The 20024-nt window shown below is 28.6% G+C and overlaps 2 protein-coding genes and 1 long non-coding RNA gene across 11 annotated transcripts; 1 reads left to right on the top strand and 2 right to left on the bottom strand.

Moving 5' to 3' along the window:
- Positions 1-233: 233 nt before the first annotated feature.
- Positions 234-5899, bottom strand: LOC138942102 (uncharacterized). 4 transcript variants are annotated; one of them, XR_011448265.1, is made up of 9 exons: positions 5289-5899; positions 5054-5185; positions 1902-4077; positions 1601-1827; positions 1218-1505; positions 1049-1099; positions 745-968; positions 497-659; positions 234-416 (listed from the first exon to the last, which is right to left on the bottom strand). XR_011448265.1 is itself a non-coding variant. In XM_070312142.1 (8 exons), the coding sequence occupies exons 3-8, from the start codon at positions 1680-1682 to the stop codon at positions 283-285; spliced, it is 942 nt and encodes a 313-aa protein (XP_070168243.1). In that variant the 5' UTR covers positions 1683-1827; positions 5054-5185; positions 5289-5899; the 3' UTR covers positions 234-282. The 4 variants fall into 4 exon arrangements, 2 of the variants coding, with proteins under 2 accessions (XP_070168243.1, XP_070168244.1); XR_011448266.1 differs by having other exon boundaries at positions 1218-1496; positions 1698-1827; XM_070312142.1 differs by lacking the exon at positions 1902-4077.
- A 1974-nt stretch (positions 5900-7873) lies between these two features.
- Positions 7874-13441, bottom strand: LOC138942097 (uncharacterized). 3 transcript variants are annotated; one of them, XR_011448258.1, is made up of 5 exons: positions 13230-13441; positions 12831-13011; positions 12555-12734; positions 9696-9853; positions 7874-7959 (listed from the first exon to the last, which is right to left on the bottom strand). It is a non-coding gene; the product is annotated as an uncharacterized lncRNA (long non-coding RNA). The 3 variants fall into 3 exon arrangements; XR_011448259.1 differs by lacking the exon at positions 7874-7959 and adding an exon at positions 9516-9625 and having other exon boundaries at positions 12831-13131; XR_011448257.1 differs by lacking the exon at positions 7874-7959 and adding an exon at positions 9518-9625.
- LOC138942096 (IgA FC receptor-like) lies at positions 13334-17385 on the top strand. 4 transcript variants are annotated; one of them, XM_070312136.1, is made up of 7 exons: positions 13334-13523; positions 14035-14119; positions 14194-14403; positions 15206-15619; positions 15730-15965; positions 16147-16309; positions 17073-17385. In XM_070312136.1, the coding sequence occupies exons 2-7, from the start codon at positions 14107-14109 to the stop codon at positions 17117-17119; spliced, it is 1083 nt and encodes a 360-aa protein (XP_070168237.1). In that variant the 5' UTR covers positions 13334-13523; positions 14035-14106; the 3' UTR covers positions 17120-17385. The 4 variants fall into 4 exon arrangements, with proteins under 4 accessions (XP_070168237.1, XP_070168236.1, XP_070168240.1 ...); XM_070312135.1 differs by lacking the exon at positions 13334-13523 and adding an exon at positions 13719-13930 and having other exon boundaries at positions 14029-14119; XM_070312139.1 differs by lacking the exon at positions 13334-13523 and having other exon boundaries at positions 13952-14119; positions 14254-14403.
- Positions 17386-20024: the final 2639 nt, after the last annotated feature.

Below are 20024 nucleotides of genomic sequence, written 5' to 3'. Positions count from 1 at the left end.
ATAAAAATTTAAAAACTTAAGTATTTAACACTAAATCTACCGACAACTTATTTATACCAAATGCAGAAATTTTTAAACTTTGATAACGTTTTGACCGATTGTTTAACCAGTCGTGGTAGGTTTAGTGTTAAAATCATTCAATATAAAAAAAACATTAGTTAAAAAAAATATTTCTTATGTTAATTAAGACTCTAGGCCAATAAAAAAAAGATCATAAGCCGAAACCTCATAGACTAATAAGAAAAAAGATTATAATGAAAAAATAATAAGCTTTTGAGACATTTAAATAACTTGCGGATTTGCTTCTTCAGAGTCTTTTTGTTGTCTGCTAAGCCTTTGACCACCTTGGCGAAACCATTCTTTCGTGATGTCTTCAAACTCTTTGTTTGTGAATTGATGTTGAGCCAAAATTGTTGCTGAATTATTAAAAAAATTTTACATTAAATTAAATTGCATATTTTATAAATTTATTTATAAATATAAAAATATATTTTACCTTGTATTCCCGTCAATATAAACTTTAAACTACTTATTTTAAAATGATTACGTAGTCCTTTCCAGGATGATACCTTGGCAACTTCATTAGAAAATAAAGTTCGATATATACGAATTAAATTTTTTTTAGCGGACCCTCCGCCTATGCGAGATATATACAGCATCTTTAGAAATAAAACATACCAATAATATAATTTACATTATTCTATTTAAATAAAATTTGCATTTAAATAACTTAATTAAACTTACAAATTTGTTGTACTCATCTGCATTTTCTGATAAATTCTTTTCAAAAGCTATTATTTCATTTATACTCTTAAACGGAAAAGATTTTTGTATATTTGATGTATCCCTGGCAGAGTCTTTAGACTTATGTTGGTTATGTTGTGTTTCTATGTTTTTTAAACGAATATCTATAGTTTGTATGTCTAATGAAATTGTAGTTATAGCTGTACATATTTTTTCAAAATTATCTAAAAAATTAATAATATTGAGTAAACAATGCCATAAAGAGATATTAATAAAATTATAAGATAAAAAGTAAATACAAAACCTTCCATTTTATCTGACATTTCTGACACTAACGTATATACATCCTGCATATCTAGAAATATTAAAAAAGTATTAGATTACTCATAATAAACAATAACTATAATTTAAAAAAAAACCGTTTTATTATAGAGATAATAAAAATGGAATAAAAGAATTAAAATAAAAATTACTTTTGTGAGGTACTATAGTTCCATCAAGAATTTCCATATCAATATTATTAATAATTGTTGAATCCAAAATATTTGAGATTGATTGAATATTTTTGGCTGATTGTGAGACATTGTGGATTGATGGTGGATTTGGTATAATTGAACGTGAGTCATCAGAATCAGATTCAGATTCATTATCATAAACTGTATTTAGTGACCGTTTTGTGCATGACTTCTTTATTTGATTTGTATTATTTTCATCGCTTGAAGAATAATTCGTTGCTCTTTGTCTAGCCTCATCTAATGAATCTTGATTAGGACAAAACCGTAATTTACAAATTACATTATTTTTTTAAAATATTAAAAAAATAATTACATAAATTCTGAAGTAAAATATAAATTACCATAATATCCATGAAATTTGATAGGATAAAGTGTCCATTTAGGATTATTAGTAACAGGTGGAGTTTGTTTCACAATAAACATGTTTATATTTTTTACCGATGGCCATCAGCATTCTGTTAAATTGGAAGAAAGCCATAAAGATGGAACTTCTGATACGATCTCTTCTTCATTATTCCCATCGCTTGGAAAAGTTACGACAGCGAAATTTTTTACCATTATTAATAATCTGTAAAAAAGTAAAACTTGTTAATTAATTTAATATTGTTTTCAATTATATATTCTATCAATATGAGTACTCGCCATAAACATATATCTTGTTGGTGCAGTAAAGGCAAGATCACAGCTTCTTCGTCACATAAAGGCAGTTTTACACATTTTAATTTAATATCAGACAATGGAATAGTAATTAACTCATACTGTGACTCGTTAATTTTTTTAATTCCGATATTTAAAGAGTTGCATGGAATGCGAAAAAATGATTTAATATTTAAATACTTTTTGCCAATAATGTAAATCTGTTTATTTTTAAAATAAATTGTCGTAAGTGAAATCGTTGTACCATCTAACAAAAGACAACAATTATCAGCAGTTCTTGTACTTAGATAGAAACCTTTACATTGAACTGATTTTATTATCTTTTTGCCATTTATAATACGTACTTTTGGTATTGGATAATTCTTTTCTACATTTGTTATATTAAAATTATCTTCTTCTTTACAACGATTGACTAATTGTTCTAATGGCCGACTCGAAGATCTAATTCTTGATTTAATTTTTTGCATGTAATTTTCGAACTTAAACGCACTAAATTTATTTAACACTCCCCATAATTTTACATAATAACACAAATGAATTAAATTATGAACGTTATATGATAAATATTGACGACCATATAATGTGCAATAATTTTCAACAAAATACAATAATAAACTGTGTGCATAATCAAGCAGTTGTACGCAATATTCTTTGCTACATAAAATTCGAATTGCTATGCTCAGACTCAAAAAATGAACATATTTATCACGTGATAATTTTTTAAAAAAGATTATTGGCCCAGTATATAATAATAATTGTCTTAATTCGGTGGCTTTAAAGCGATCAACCTCATCTAATTTCCTTGGCTTTCTAGCAAATTCCTTAGGTAGGAATAATGACATAGATAATAAAGAAGTTGAAGCAAGAGTTATCTGAGTTGCAACCATACGAACATTATGTTTACCTTTAATCCAAAACTGCAACAATTTTTTCATTACTCCTAATAGTACGAGATGCATGTAGTCTAAAGGAAATTGAGTAACCATTCCAATGTTTAAATCTTCAAGATTTGAAGTGATTTTATGGTGTTCTTCTTGTTTTCTTAATTTAAAAGATTCATCTGATCTTAACATTGCATTAATTTCTGGGTACGTTACTCGATTTTCTATGTAATCTCCCTCTTGAATACAATTACCGCATCCAAAATACGCATTATGTCCTTTAGTCCCCTTGATAAACGATTTTGCAGGAGCATCGCAGATAAATACGTTCAATTTCACAGTTATTTTTTTGCCGTATTCTACAATGCCAGTTCGGAAAATTTCTAAACAATCATCCTTAAAATATTTCAAAAAAGTATTGCAACATTTTGGCTTTTCAAAACCATGATAAACACCAATTATAAACGGTTCGGTGTAAATATCTGCAACTATACTACCTAAAATAGGCCAAAATTGACTCCCAGAAGATTTTGTTAAAGGAAGACCATCTATATTCACATTAATATTTATCTGAGATGGTAAATTATTTCGACAATAATGCTTACGAATAGATTTTTTCAAACTATCATCTAAACCTGCATGATAATATTTTCCTGGTGTCATTTCAATAATGTCTACTTGTTTGGGCGTTTGAAATAGAGTTCGAGCATCAATCGGAACATTATGGCCGTATTTTACTAGAATTTTCAGTAAACTACTAATAGCAGAATGACTGACACGATTTTCAATAGCCCATAATCGGATGTCGTTAATAAGTTCTGTTTTACAAAATTCTGTTTTAGAAAATTTATCACTTGAAATACTTAACTGAAGACTATTTTTATCAATACTAATTTCCGAATGTTCAGAAACTAAATCATGATTATTTTCTGTACACTTATGAGTGTTCATTACATTGGAATAATCGATATCAATTTCTTTTAGTACATTTTGCTGCTGAGGTAATTGTTCGATGTTACCTGGCCCATTCGATAAACTTACGATATTATTTTGAATTTCCAAATTTGAATTAATAGTCATTTGGCAGATATTACGAAATTTTTTTAAGAAAATACGTCGCCGCTGCCTTGGCGTTAAAGAATTAATGTCTAGTCTTAATTTTGATTTGGACATAATATAATTTTATAAAGCAATAGGAAATAGATGAATTGCGATTATGTATACGAATATAGGTTTGGGTTTGCCTGATATTATTGTTTATATTATATTTTCCTTTTTCACTGAAACAATATATAGGAAGCTTATATGGAGAATTAAAAATATTTTGACAAATAAAAAATGTTTTAAGACATTTGCAGTTTTTTATCGAAACAAACTAATTCAATAATTAAAATATAATTTATGTAATATTTTAAGGACGCTAATAGAAAATTTCAGAAAAAATGCAATCTATGTTTCTTAAATAGTATTTCATTTATATATGAAAAATTTGATTTCTCACAATTATGGTGAAACAACCTACATAATTTTTTAATGTCTTTTAACGGAAATATTTTTGTAATGTATTTTAGTGTTGTAATTAATTAAACACGAATAATTTTTTTTGTTACGTTGCATGTTATTATAAACTATAAATTATAAATTAAAGTAATTATATAAGCATATTGCACGCATAATATTTACAATTTTTTAAGACCTATAACTTCATTATGTAATGACTTGTAATAATTAATGCTATCATGTTTAAATATTTTATACTTGAATAAAAATCAGTTTACATCAAATTAATTCACGATCAAATACCAAATTGAAAAATTAAGACTCATGCATAGAAAATATTTATTAATTATAAGATTCTATTTCATTTGCAAAAAATTATTATGAAAACAGTCAATAATAAACTTTCAAAATATATGAAGTATTCGAAAAAATATATCTACAGTTTTTTCTAATGCAGATATCTTGTTCAACAATATAAAAGCTATATTTCATAATTGATATCATTTATCATTGGAATTACCATTACGATCATTATAAAAAAATTATAAACCGGAATTTAGTATGCCGCAATGCAATAAAAAATAAAAAATCTATAATTAAGAAATGATGTAACTTTACACTCGAAATATTCAAGCTTCTGATTCAAAAAGTAGTGCAAATAAGAGATTTCTTGTTTTTCTCATTATATGACCGTGCAACAAATATTGTAAAAAAAACATGGGAAAAATAATGTTGCATAAAATAAATCGTACTTACTATAAAAATGCCAAAATATAAAAATAATGAGGCAAAACTAGGTGTATCTTTCGCCGGCACGAGGTCCTTTGTCCTTTGTTAGGCGCACGTGGTTTTCAGTTTTCACGTGGTACGCGATGTATCTTTTGTTCACTGCACAAGAGGAATTCAATCTGTAGCATAGCTTTTTTACCACAAGACAACAATTATCATTTGTTGGCATTAATTATTAAGTTAATATTTATTTCATACTTACCAATATCTCGATACTGTTCACACTTTCAACACAATTTTTTCACACGCACAACTACTGTTTTCGTAGATTTGGCCATATTGAAAAGTAAAGCCTAGCGCGCAGAAGCTTGGGATGCTTTGTACGATGATTGCGCACTAGAGCTGCGTTCGGAAACATTACCCGTGTGCACACGAGCGACGTTCTATCTTTGTTTAACTTTTGGTACATAACAAAGATAGAACGACACTCGTGTGCACACGAGTGATGTTTCCGAACGCAGCCTTGCACGCATAGACATAGTATATCTAGACCGAGCGTTTGCCTTTATTTAAGGAGTGGGGGTAAAGATACACGTAGAAAAGGACATACTCTGTTCCGTGCTCCTTGCGTTCTCTCTCGCTCGCAAGTAGCAGCGACTATGTCTATGCTTGCACGTATACTTAATACGACTAACAATAAGCCAATCACAGACTTACCCCCTAGGGCATGTTCACATAACTTACACAGATGCATAATGTAGAGAAAAATTTACTAATTATGCGTCTTGCACAAAGAACATAAGTAAAAAATTTCAGTAAACGTATATTTACTTAATAATTACATAATATTCTATATGTTATAAATGAACAAAACAAAACTATGACGTATCAGTTATGTCAATAACGTAATGAATCTATAATTGTTACATAGAAATGTTATGTCATTTTGTCGTTACTCTATTATGTAACATTTATGCAATTTGGTGAACATAAATGTGTATACTCTAAAAGTTTCGTGAATGCCACGTAATTTTAACGACATAATTGACACGTTATGTTAAATATACATAACATTTATGTATTTTGGTGAATGTAAATGTATATACTCTAAAAGTTTCATACATGTTACGTAACTCTAATGATATAATTGAAATGTTATGTTAAATACGTAACAATTATGTATTTTGATAAATGTAAATGTGTATACTATAAAAATTTCATAAATGTTACATAACAGAAAAATAGTATACATATATCATTCAAAAAAAGATATCTGGTGCATATTTTAAAATTTTTTTTTTAATATATAATTTTATTTTCCACATTTATAACTCTATATTAAGAAAATATGTTTCAAATACGTTTTTCTCAATGATATTATATGCATTTATCATCTTTTCAGAACACTCAAAAATGTCAACAATGGTATATATTTTTTTATGTGTAATACGATATGGAAATTTTGTTATTACTAGACATTACAAGTGTGCGCTTTGCGTGCGCCACACGCATTTATCGTGTGCGTGTGTGTCTGTGTATTACATATGTGTGTGTGTGTGTGTGTGTGTACATATATTATAATTTAACAACTAAGCTTCGGATAAAATTTTGATAAAGGAAAAATCGTTTTAGAATTAATTCAAGAATACGACATTTTAAGAACTAAAAGTTGTTTTGAATCACCCTGTATACACACAAAAAAAAATCAAATGTGGTACACACACAATAAATGTATATGGTGTGCACGGAGCACGCGTTTGTGATGTTGTAGTTCTTCTCTAAAAAAGGCATGATTGATATATTGTTACCGCTTTTAAATTATAAATAAATATATCGCAACTTTCCTCTCTCAAAATCTTTCATTTTCTTGTTTCTGCATAATTCTCTTCCTTTTACGAATTCTTTTTACAAGGTTTTAACAAAAATGTATACATTGACATCAATAAAATAATGTTAATGTTACATGTTTAACATAACGATACACTTATGTCGTTAGAGTTATGTAGCATTTATGAAGTTTTTAGAGTGTACACATTTACATTCACCAAAATACATAATTGGTACGTATTTAACATAACGTTTCAATTATGTCATTAGAGTTACGTAGCATTTATAAAACTTTTAGAGTATACACATTTACATTTCACCAAAATACATAAATGTTACGTATTTATTATAACGTTACAATTACGTCGTTAGAGTTACGTAGCATTTACGAAACTTTTAGAGTATGCACATTTACGTTCACAAAAATACATAAATGTTACGTATTTATTATAACGTTACAATTACGTCGTTAGAGTTACGTAGCATTTACGAAACTTTTAGAGTATGCACATTAACGTTCACAAAACTGTATAAATGTTACGTATTTATTATAACGTTACATTTACGTCGTTAGAGTTACGTAGCATTTACGAAACTTTTAGAGTATGCACATTAACGTTCACAAAACTGTAAAAATGTTACATAACAAAGTAACGACAAAATTACATAACAATTCTATGCAACAATTATAGATTTATTATGTTATTGATATAACTGATACGTTATAGTTTCATTTTAATGATCTGTAATATATACATATAGAATATTATATAATTGTTACGGAAATGAGCCCTGCGTGTTTACTGGGAAGGTATGTACTATATATTCGCTGTAAATTGATCGTATCTTGTGCAAAATTAAAATGTATGCAAATTTTCGTATATTTTTTTATAATGGAAAATGAGAATTTATCTGCAATTTTTAATTCTTTGAGAGTTTTCACTATATTTTATTATTATCATCTGTTATATAGAATATGATATCACTTAATCGAGGAGTCAATATTCCGGAAAGTATTATGCGGAAAATTCGGACTTCTAATATTGGTAAAATGACCTGCGATTTAATGGGTCATTTGTTTTCAACACAAGAGATTGCGTGTTCATCTAGAACAGGAAAAAAGAACAACATAAAATCAATAGAAAGTTCAATAGAGAGGAAAAAAAAAACCTTTGGACCAAGATCATAAATTTAATGCAATAAAAGGTAAACATTATAAGGATTTTTTTTAATTTATCGCATTTTTAATCAATTAATTGCTATTCTTTTTAATTTGTATTAACACTGTAATATTAATACATATGTATACTGCGAACAAGAAGTATTTGTGTGCAAGAAAACTACGTTAAAATTAAAATGAATTTATAAAATTTTAATAATAATTTATATATTTGTTTACAGATTATGTACTACTCACATTTAAAAATGTGAACAATGCGGAACAGTTATTCAATACTGCAGTAACTAATAAATGTAAAAATGTCGCACGGAACTTCAAAAAAATCTCGACTTCAGAAAAAGCTTAATATGATTGATTCAACATACAATGCCTATTATAATATATATATATATATATATATATATATATATATATATATATATATATAAGTACAAAACTTGCAGCAAGCTTTAAAAAAAAATCGAAAAGATTATTTTTCTTTTATTTAAATTAAATTAAATACAAGATTAGATTTTAAATACAAGTTTTATTTTAAATGTATACAAAATACTTTACGTCTTATTTTATTTGATATATTTTATTTGATATTATATGATTTGTTTCATAAATTATACTTTCCATCGTATTTAGAGAAATAAAAGTTGAATTTTTGAAAGATGTAATTAAAAATAAGAAATCAGAGTTGATTTTTTTTATCATTCATTTACTACTTTGTTTAGGGAATCTGAAATGAAAATGAGAGTAATACCCTAATAAGAGTATATGTATATAAATCCCGCATCTGATGATGATTTTGCATATATTATCGAATGCAAATTGAGAACATTCAAATATGGGGTTTACTCTCATTTGGGTGTTACTTTCATTTGAGGATTCTTATTTTCAGGGTTACCGTCATTTTTAAGGATTAACCATTAACTGAAGGTTAACCATCAATTAACTATCATTTAAAGGTTAACCTTCAATCAATGGTCCGAAATCACACCCAACTTTGAAGGGTTTTTTTGATGTTTTTTTAATGGTCAACACCCAAAAGTTGAGTGTATTTTTCCGTAAGGGATATCCTATAAAAATCCTTAGGATGTTCCACAGGATCTCCCTGGATTCTCCAGAGGTTAATATACGGCTATCATTTACTCTTCCTCAGGATATCCAGAGGAGATCTGAGGATTACAATGGGATATCCTGAGGATATCCTACATGTATGTCCTGGATGCCCTTTGGACGTCCTAAGGACATCCTTGTGCTATCTGGGTTAAATATCTAATAATCTGTGCTTCTTATTATTTGCTTATTATATGCTTCCTATGTTTGTTCATTTTCATTGGGAATGTTATAGAGATGAAATTATATGTATGCCATGATAATATAATATTCAATTAATCTGGATTTTACAATTAATTTAAATTTATTTATTTAACAATCAATTTTTTTTAAATGTTAAATTTAGCGATTATAAAATAATTAATACATTTATTTCTATTAAATAATTATAAAACATTTGTACTTAGTAACAAAAATGATAATTACAGATTCTTAGTTAATAATACAAATAATTTTATTATAATTTTCTTTTTAAAACAACACGTCTTCTGTAGGATGAAATAAATTGTTTTATAATACATATAATTTTTCAATATAATAATATTGTAAAAATTATACCTTTTCTTGTTTCTTCATCCGTATCATCATCATTTTTTATATCCTCGAAAACATATCTCAGCACTTTTTCCGTTTCATTTTTTATACGACGGCGGAACTGACGATCACCCAAATCCGAGATATGTTTTTTAAAATGTTTTGACATCATACAAGTTATCCTGCAATGTATATTCAATTAACAAGACGTTATCCTGTTACATGTTTATCCAATATTAAATTAAAATAAATAATTAAGAGAGTGAGATTTTGTTTCAGAAAAAAAATCCTAACATAATCTCAAAAATGTAAGTTTTAGTTATATATATAAATTAAATAAAAAGGTAAATTTTTAATATTAAAATAATGAAAACTTTGTGGTTGCAAATTTAAATATATGATCAGATAAAAGATTTACCTGTATATTTTTTTAAAAATAATGTGATAAACAAAATAACTACATATTTTGTTTAATTATTAGAAAAAAAAATATTTTTAAAGAGAGAGAAAGAGGGGGGGGGGGGAATTATTGCTTGGCATTTATTATAGATAATTATTTAAATTTGCAACTACGGAGTCCTCATTATTTTAATATATTGTTGCGTCCCTGCGGGTCGTCTGTGACCGTTATTCCTGAATCTGCTGTACCCGTCTCCGGGAGAACGTTGCTAAGAGTTGTTGTTAAACAACGGCGTTCATCTGAAGAGAGATCGGCCATCTTAGAGTCTCGCGACGGATGCCATTCCGGGCGGACGTATTCGAGATTACGATAACCGTTATTGTTCTGTGTTCCTTGTATAATAGTGTTCTGTGTTATTATATTAAAGTTCCTTTCGTTCTTTCAAAGGAGTGTTAATTATTTACTTGCGGTACGCGAGTGTCGGTTGTGTCACGCGGATTCGAGTTATATCGATTTCGATCCGCGGACGCAACATTTTGGGGGCTCGTCCGGGATACAACGGAGCGGACGATTTTCTGGAGAATTGTGTGTTTTTTCGTCTATAAAAATGGAGATGGAACAGGAAAATTCGCCGACGGCAGGAGTTACGACGAGAAAGAGGAGTCGTCTGACTTCAACGGCGGCTACAACATCGGGACCATCATTGGAAACGGTTACGCTTCAGTCAGTGATGCGTGAGATCCGTGAGCTACGCGAGGAGCGATTGCAGCAGCGAACCGATTTTGAGACGCAATTGCGCCAACACGATGAGCAGCGAGCTATATTTGAGGCACAACTGCGCCAACGCGACGAAGCGTTACGTGGAATGGAGCAGAGAATTCGTCTGCTGGATGATAACAACCAGCTAAGTCGCTCTATGAACAGAAATTTTATGCCTAATGTTACGCCTAATTTTGAGAGAGACGCGCGTAATTCGATTAATATTAATACGGAATTAGACTTTAAATTAAAGCCGGATATTTTTGACGGGACTGTTCCGCTAAGGGAGTTCTTCTCACAGTTCGAGTTAATCGCGCGAGCAAATAGGTGGAGTGATGCTGCGAAAAGCGTCGCTCTCGTATCATGTCTTAGAGGAAAGGCGCGTGCGGTATTGGAGTGTGTCGTTAAAATTGAAAATCTCGATTAAAGGCAGATTTAAATCACATCCGAAACCCGATTTATGGTTTATGTTACTTGATATTTGTTAATTTTCTTTCTGTTTCTTTTTCTTAAGGAATGGAAGAAGATGTTTTATAGAATCTTCTTTCGCGCGCGAAATTTGTTCTTCAAAGACCATCATTGAAGACTCTGTCTCTCCCCGGTTTTTGACCGTGGTTTTCCCGTGGGACGAAGGGCGAATGCCGAGACAGGGACTTGAGGTGTCCTCTTAGGATGGTGGGTCCACGGGTGTTACCCCCCTCTTGTCCGAAGATTCGCTCCCTTATGTTGAGATGCGGAGATGCGGCAGCATTGGACATTTCCGGAAATCAGGCGAAGAACGGGGGACAGCTACTGCAATTTCAAGATTTATCGAAGTCGATTGGGTTCTGGATTTTGACGGTGCTCGGTAACCTGCAGCAGCAGCTCAGGGTAGGGCAGGAAACCGTTTTTGTACCCTGGAGTCGACATTGGATATTCTTGTCAAGCGGGTTCGATGGCAGTATCCTGTATATTCCTGGAGGGTGTGTGATTGGGGCCGATAAATAATGGCGCTCGGTAACCTGTAGCAGCAGCTCAGGGTAGAGCAGGAAGTCATTAAGGCACCCTGGAGTCAACGCCTTGGAAGAAGAGGACAACGATCAACCCATTTAATTTAGAAGAGCCCTTCTACCATTGATTGTCGGGACGACAATCTTGAAGAGGAGGAGTAGTGTTGCGTCCCTGCGGGTCGTCTGTGACCGTTATTCCTGAATCTGCTGTACCCGTCTCCGGGAGAACGTTGCTAAGGGTTGTTGTTAAACAACGGCGTTCATCTGAAGAGAGATCGGCCATCTTAGAGTCTCGCGACGGATGCCATTCCGGGCGGACGTATTCGAGATTACGATAACCGTTATTGTTCCGTGTTCCTTGTATAATAGTGTTCTGTGTTATTATATTAAAGTTCCTTTCGTTCTTTCAAAGGAGTGTTAATTATTTACTTGCGTTACGCGAGTGTCGGTTGTGTCACGCGGATTCGAGTTATATCGATTTCGATCCGCGGACGCAACAATATATATAATATATACTATTTTATTTATTTCAATTAAACTCAACATTTTTGAGATTATGTTGTAATCTTGTTTCTAAAACGAGATCACCATCCCCTTAATGTTAAAGTAATGATAAATATATATTTAATATGAATATTTTCATACAAATTTTTATTGAACTATTCCACTAAACAGTATTCCATTAAAGTAATCATATATATATATCATTACATATAACAAAAATATATTTCTTACCAATAATTGTCCAAGAATTCTTCAAAACATTGGTTTTTGTTAGATCAGGTTAGTATGATATTTTTTTTGTCTTTATTATGTTTTCCTTATATAACAATAATATTGTCATATAACCAATAAAAGACAGATTCAAGGCATTTTAAGACCTTTTCGCCCGAAAAGACACACAAAAAAAACAATCTAGAACCAGTTTAATAGTTTCCGTTAATGCAATTATCCATTTTATGGCATAAATAATTATATTATAATTATATGTAACACTAATAGTTGCAATACCCAGACTTATCAAATCGGTTTTACGCTGATCATGAAAATGTAGATTACGAGTGTTTTCAACTAGATATTGCCGTGTAAACGTAAATCAGTGTCGAACGGGATCTCGATCTCACTACCACAAATGTAACGCTCACTCTATCACAATATAAATATACCTAAGTAGCACGTCTTAATGATGTTTCTAAAATCATTATGACATTATTAATACGTCATTTGACGTCACCGTGCTGTCTGGGTACGTGAGCCGAAGTTCCGTCTTATATCATTTAAAACAAACAGATATATCGCCTTTCTTCTACATCTACACAATATATTGCACAATCTTTATTACGCAATCCATAACAATCTTTAATAATTATTTTATGCAATATACTATCTTATTTTATTTAGAGTACTTACTAAACCGAGAAGCGTAGATGTGTTGCGCAAAGCCAGTGAAAGTAAAGCGTTTTTTACGCAGTACATGTATGTACCCAGCATGTACGTGCGTGTTCTCAGTTGGTGCGTGCCCCTTCCACCACGGCACCACGGTGCTCTTGGTGCTGGTCGGCTCGAGTTTGTGGCATCACTGTTGTGTAGTGAAATTCCGTTCGACTATGGAAAAATCTATAAATACGGGGCCACGTATTTATAATATTTAATGGCACATAGTCACACGTAGTTTAGCATGGGCTAGTTAATAATACATTAGTAGTAAGTTCTCTAAGTAAAATAAGATAGTATATCGCATAAAATAATTATTAATGATTGTTATGGATTGCGTAATAAAGATATATCTTTACTTAGAGAACTTACTACTAACGTATTATTAACTAGCCCATGCTAAACTACGTGTGACTATGTGCTATTAAATATTATATAAAATCTATAAATACGTGGTACCGTATTTATAGATTTTTCCATAGTCGAACGGAATTTCACTACACAACAGTGATGCAACAAACTCGAGCTCGCCAGCACCAAGAGCACCGTAGTGCCGTGGTGGAAGGGGCACGTACCAACCGAGAACACGCACGTACATGCTGGGTACATACATGTACTGCGTAAAAAACGCTTTACTTTTACTAGCTTTGTGCAACACATCTACGCTTCTCGGTTTAGTAAGTACTCTAAATAAAATAAGATAGTATATTGCATAAAATAATTATTAAAGATTGTTATGGATTACGTAATAAAGATTGTGCAATATATTGTGTAGATGTAGAAGAAAGGCGATATATCTGTTTGTTTTAAATGATAATTCGTGTTTGAAAACAAAATTAAATCAATCTGCATTATGAGTGTCGTAGGTAAGTATGATATTACGTAAAATAGACCAGTAAGCAAAAGCAGCTTACGCGCACACTTTTACCATTTTTTCTAGAAAATGTACAAAAAAAAGATATATTTTACATAATTTTACTGAAAGATGGCTTGGTTACAGTACCGAAACTATGGTTAACAGATGATAAGAAATACACATTTTGGCCATCTAATGTGCATACAGCACAATGTATCAATTTGATTAAATCTTGTGCTGAAGTAAACGTACAATGGGAAAAATACGAGATAGAATTTATATATGGAACAGCAGGTTTGTATCTATTCTTAAATTATGTATACATTCATTAGACTTGCAATAATTTCAGTCGCTTGATTTTAATTATTGATTTAAATTTAAATTTTAATCATGCATATTTTATGCTGAATCATTGACTTACATAAATATTATTTTAAAAATATCAGTTTTTTACAATTGTCTAAAAATAAATTATTTAGTATTGTAAATTCTTGTAATTATATTTCATGTTTTTACTTAATCAGTAATATTAAAATAATAGTACTTTAATATTGAAAAATTAATATTTATTATTTGAGTACAATAAAGAAATCTAATTTTACAATAAATAATTAGAATATATTATATTTTAATGCTACAATTAGATAAAAGCCTGGGAAAAAAGTTCATTTAATCATATATATTTATATACAATTATATACAATTATAGATATATGACCATACATAATTACAATATATAATTGTATACAATTTTATATAATTATATATGATTATATATGGAATATAATCACTTACCAGAAGCATTTTATGTAAGATCACATATTGTAATCTTACATCTAATGCTTCTGATAAATAATTATGTTTGATACATAATTATATATGATGATAATAATCAAAATAATTAAGATGACAATTGTCAATAAATATTATATACGTAAATGTATATGTATATAATTATATAAGATTATATATGGGCATATTTTATATATATTTATATATGAACGTTTTTTTCGCCGGGAGTTTATCAAAAGAATCATGATTTTCATCAACTATAAATTTATTGAAGTACAAATAAATAATTTTCTTTGATCAAAAGAAACTTATAAAAGGGCTCGAGAAAAGGAAAAATTAGCAGAGAAAGTATCCGACATTAATACTACTTCAGATGAAGAAGAAAACAAACGTAAAAGAAAATTACGGAGTAAGAAAATATTTACTAGTTCTGAATCTGAAAGTGATGATGTTTCTGTTGTTGCAAAATTGCCAAGGAAAAATAAATCTCTACCTCTACAATTAATGTATCCAAAACCGCCATCTTTAAAAGCTACATCTGTATCCAGTGTAACGAAAAATATGGATCATATTGAAAAAAATAAATCAGATTCCGATATTGAGAACGAAGAAGAGATTGGTAAATATCAGACATCAAACAATTCAGGTCCTCTGAAAAATACAAATGACAACTCTTGTGAAAAAAATGTGGCACATAACACAAATCAAGAAGCTACGGGTAAAAATGTTTTCATGTTTGGAATATTATTATATAACAATAATTAAAATTTAGTTTTCATATGTAATTATAAATTAAAAAAAATAACATTATTTATCTTTTTTTTGCAGAAGACAAAAATTTCAAAACATTCGTTATTAAAAGTTTGGTAGATATTACTAATCGGATAAAGAGATGCGAGTTTTTATTGAAGAAAAAACAGAACAATTCTTCTGAGCAATTGGAAAATCAGATTTATGATACTGAGAACAATATTTTAGATGAAAAATTTCCCATGAAAAATCTTGATGACGTAAGAAACATTGAACAGCAATTAAAACATGATGAGACATTTAAAAAACAAGTTGTAAGTACAGATGAAAATATTATTGAATAATTGTATTTTTTACTTGTCTAGAAAAGTTTAGACATTTTTTAAATTTTATAACATTTCTAGTTATTATTATTTAATTTGCTCTCTTTTTTGAAAATGTATATGGTATAATATCATTACAAATACCCATTATCAGAATTAATTTTTTTTACAGAAATCGGAACTTTATTTCTGCTCACAAAATACTATGAAAAAAACCGTTACGAAGATTATGAAAATATTGTTTACAGACGAAGTAGCTGCAAAATTCAGTTGGACTGGACAAAAAGAAAACAAACAGAAATTTGAAACATTGTTTTTATGGAAAATTATATTTGGTAAGTATAGATTTATAATTTATTCAAATATGAAATTTTATTCAAAATTTCGTTTATTTTTATAAAAGTAGGGTTGCTAATATATTACAAAACATTTGTAATATTTATATAATTTTGATAATTATATCAATTTATTCAGTTTTTTAGTAAACTATCTTTAAGAAATTAATGAAATATTATTGGTTTAGATATATAATTAAATAATTGTATTATTTAATTTCTATCAATATTGAAAGATAAATATCCTTTAAAAATATATTAGTAAAGAATATATTTTAAATTCTAATAAAAATAATTTATTTTTATATTGTTTTATATAAAAGTAATCTTATGAAAAAAATTGATTAAAAAATCGATCTTTTTTATAATAAATTATCAATCATAAATAATATAAGATAATAAATGTATAATTTAACTTAATGAAACATGCTTATAAATATTATGTTTTTTGTAAAGTGAAGAAGGATAATGCCATTTTTAAAATTTTTGTAATTATTTTTTAATTATTAATAAAATAAAAATTATATTTTTGTATACAAATGTTAATACTGCTTTTTGAGATTTAAAGGAGTAAACATTTTTTGAAATATATATTGTAAAATTATTAATAATAAGTGACACGTTTAAACTCTATTTTTTGCGTGGCACGAAATTTCATATATCCTATTTTTTGCGTGAACTTTATTTCACTTTAATAAAAAAAAACATATTTACATTAATAATACCTAAATTTATTTTTTAATACGTTCTATGATTGTTTTAGGTGTTATAAGAAGTAAAAGTTCAAGGATGTCAATGAAGGGGATGTAAGCGCAACTCTTAAAATTTGGTTATCTCACGCACAGGACCGAATAAAAAACAAGAGACAAGAATGATTATTTTCTTAAAATAGAAGTTAATTTGGAACTTAATGATATGCATTTACATTTTATATGATTTCTTTTTAAAGTTAAAATTTCTGTTTATAAGATACTTTATTTGTTTAATCTTAAAATTATAAAGAAAAGTTTTATTTAATGAAAATAATAAAATTTATAATTTTTTTCATTTTCTCATATATCACACTGATTAATATAGACAATATTTATAACCATTTGTAACATTAATTTTAGAATTATTATTCATGAAATATTCATAAATTTTTAAATTATCAAATTTAACATAGTTATGATATTCCCGATAAGTTAAAATATTGTTATAATATTAAATAATATTACTTTTTTAATATTTATAGAATATGATTATAATATTAAAAATACTAATACTTTTTAAGTTTATATAATATTACAGTAACATTAAATAATATTATTTTTTCAATATTCATATAATATTATCAAGAGCTGACATGTAACCATCTATTAATATTTCAGAAATATTATTTAATATTATATAATATTACTAGAATATTAAATTTAATATTCTCAGAATACGCCTAGAATATTACTTAATGTTAAATAATATCACGCGCTTATAGGGTTTTTGTAAAGTTTGTAACAAAGTAAAGTTGTAAATTTGCTGTCATGCCATGCATGGCAAGGCTTGCTCTGTTATTTGCGTGAATTTTGCATCTCGTTGTGCCAGAGTATAGTTTGTTCTGTTTTTTTCGTAAATATGTTATCATACTGTGTACAATAAGGTTTGCTCTGTTCTTGTCGTAAATTTGCTATTATAGCGTGTATAATAAAATTTGCTACTAATTGATGTAAAGTTTGTGTTACACCGTGAATAGCATCATACATGTTCTTCTTTGCGTAAAATTTACGAGCAAACCTTTTTCTATTATTTACAGCATCGTGAGACAAAAAATGTTGCCGTCAATTTGCTTCAAACTTTTTGACAAACCAAAACAAGACAAACGTTTGCTAGACAATTGTTGTCAAAATTAAAACAAACCTTGTCGCAAAGCTTTGGCAAAACGTGATTTTAACATTCTTGGCTATCTGGGTTTTAGCCCGGAATTTTTAAAAATTTATAAAGTTAAGAAGTGTGTATATTAAATGCAAATAAAAAGTCATTTTCTTACCAATGCTTTCATTAACAGAAATCTGTTTATCTGAGGATACAGCCCTTTTGCATTGCGTTTTACTTTTTATGAAGTCTGATTCTGATCTGACAGTATCTGGTAAATCTGACAATGAGTTTGATCCTGCAAGAGATAAAAAAGAAGAATAACCAAACATAAAATCAAGAAATGTGTATAATAAATGTAAAAAAAAGTCATTTACTTACCAATACTTGCTTTGATAGAAATCTGTTTATTTGAGGATATAATCTTTTTGCACTTTTTATTATTTATGAAATCTGCTTCTGATCTGATACCATCTAATGAATCTGAATTTGATCCTGCAGGAGATAAAAGAAAGAATAACCAAATATGAAATTAAAAAGTATGTATAATAAACATAAGTAAAAAGTCATTTTATTCCTACCAATGCTTGTATTGTCAGATATCTGTTTATCTGAGGATACAACCTTTCTGCATTCTTTTTTACTTTTTATGAAGTTTGATTCTGATCTGATAGCATCTGATGAATCTGAATTTGATACTCCAGGAGATAACTCGTCAAATAATGAATTTTTGGGAGACTTAGGAATAGTTTCTTCAAATTGAATGAAATTAGTTTCTTCAAAAGAATTTGAAACTTTTGCAGAGTTAACTTGAGGCACAGTTCTTTGTTTATTCTCATAGCTTTGTTTATATAGATTGAGTTTAGATCTCACTTTTTCAAGTACAGTTAAATTTTTTTTTAGGATTATTTATTGAGGTTTTCTGTTTTACTATATTTTTCGAAGTACTGTCTTCACAAGTAGATATTTTGACCGAATCGATTGAATTATTAGAATTCAAATTTTCTGAGCAGAGCAAAGATTGTTTCCTAACAAGATTCTGCACAGTATCAGACTGCATAATATCAGAATCAGGAATTGACTTGAGATTCGTATTTGCATTTGATAAATGTTGGCAGATGGGATTGTTGCTCATAACATTAACATTAAGAATATGCTTTTGGTTTCCATCTGAAGTGGATGAATCAAGATTGTTTGTAAAACCTTTTTTTTTAATTTTAGAGCATGAAGCTGGCTGGAGATAGATATCTAAGTAATAGAAAAATTTCTGATGAGTTGAATTCTTGTCAATAAACATTAAAAAAATTACATTGAAATAACTTTCATTATTAAACTTTCTTAAAAAAGTTTACTTTTGCACAAATAACTAAATAAAATAGAAAAATTTAAAGAAAATTTAATCAAGTCAAATCTCACTTGATAAATTAAGCTTCTTAATTTTATGGATCTTCATATCCTGAGATTTGAACGGAACTTTTGGAGGCGCAGGAAACTTGCTTTTCTTTTGAATTTCGATGTCTGAATCACTATCAGTTTGTATGATTTTACAAAATCGCTTTCTTTTCCCTTTTCCAAGTTCTTTATCCGTTTCATAAGCTGAATTTTCTTCAAAACCTTTAGCACCTTTTCTAGCATTAAGATAATGACCTAGAAAAGCGAAATACATATAAGTGATGAAAATACATAATAATCACGCTTGAAAGAAAATTAAATTAAACTATAACAGCTGAAATAAAAGAAACGAATAATAATCCATTAATATAATATAATTAATAAAATTTAACATGATTGAACAATATTCAAATTACTATTTTAAAAAATTAAATATTTTACGTAAAACAAATATAATTTTCTATAATAATTAATT

This window comes from Polyergus mexicanus, unplaced genomic scaffold (genome assembly GCF_030449975.1).
Source record: "Polyergus mexicanus isolate NDT 795.1 unplaced genomic scaffold, iyPolMexi1.0 SCAF_21, whole genome shotgun sequence".
NCBI classification, from domain to species: domain Eukaryota; kingdom Metazoa; phylum Arthropoda; class Insecta; order Hymenoptera; family Formicidae; genus Polyergus; species Polyergus mexicanus.
The sequence above is the reverse complement of the archived record's forward strand: the minus strand, read 5'-3'. Positions and strand labels throughout refer to the sequence as shown.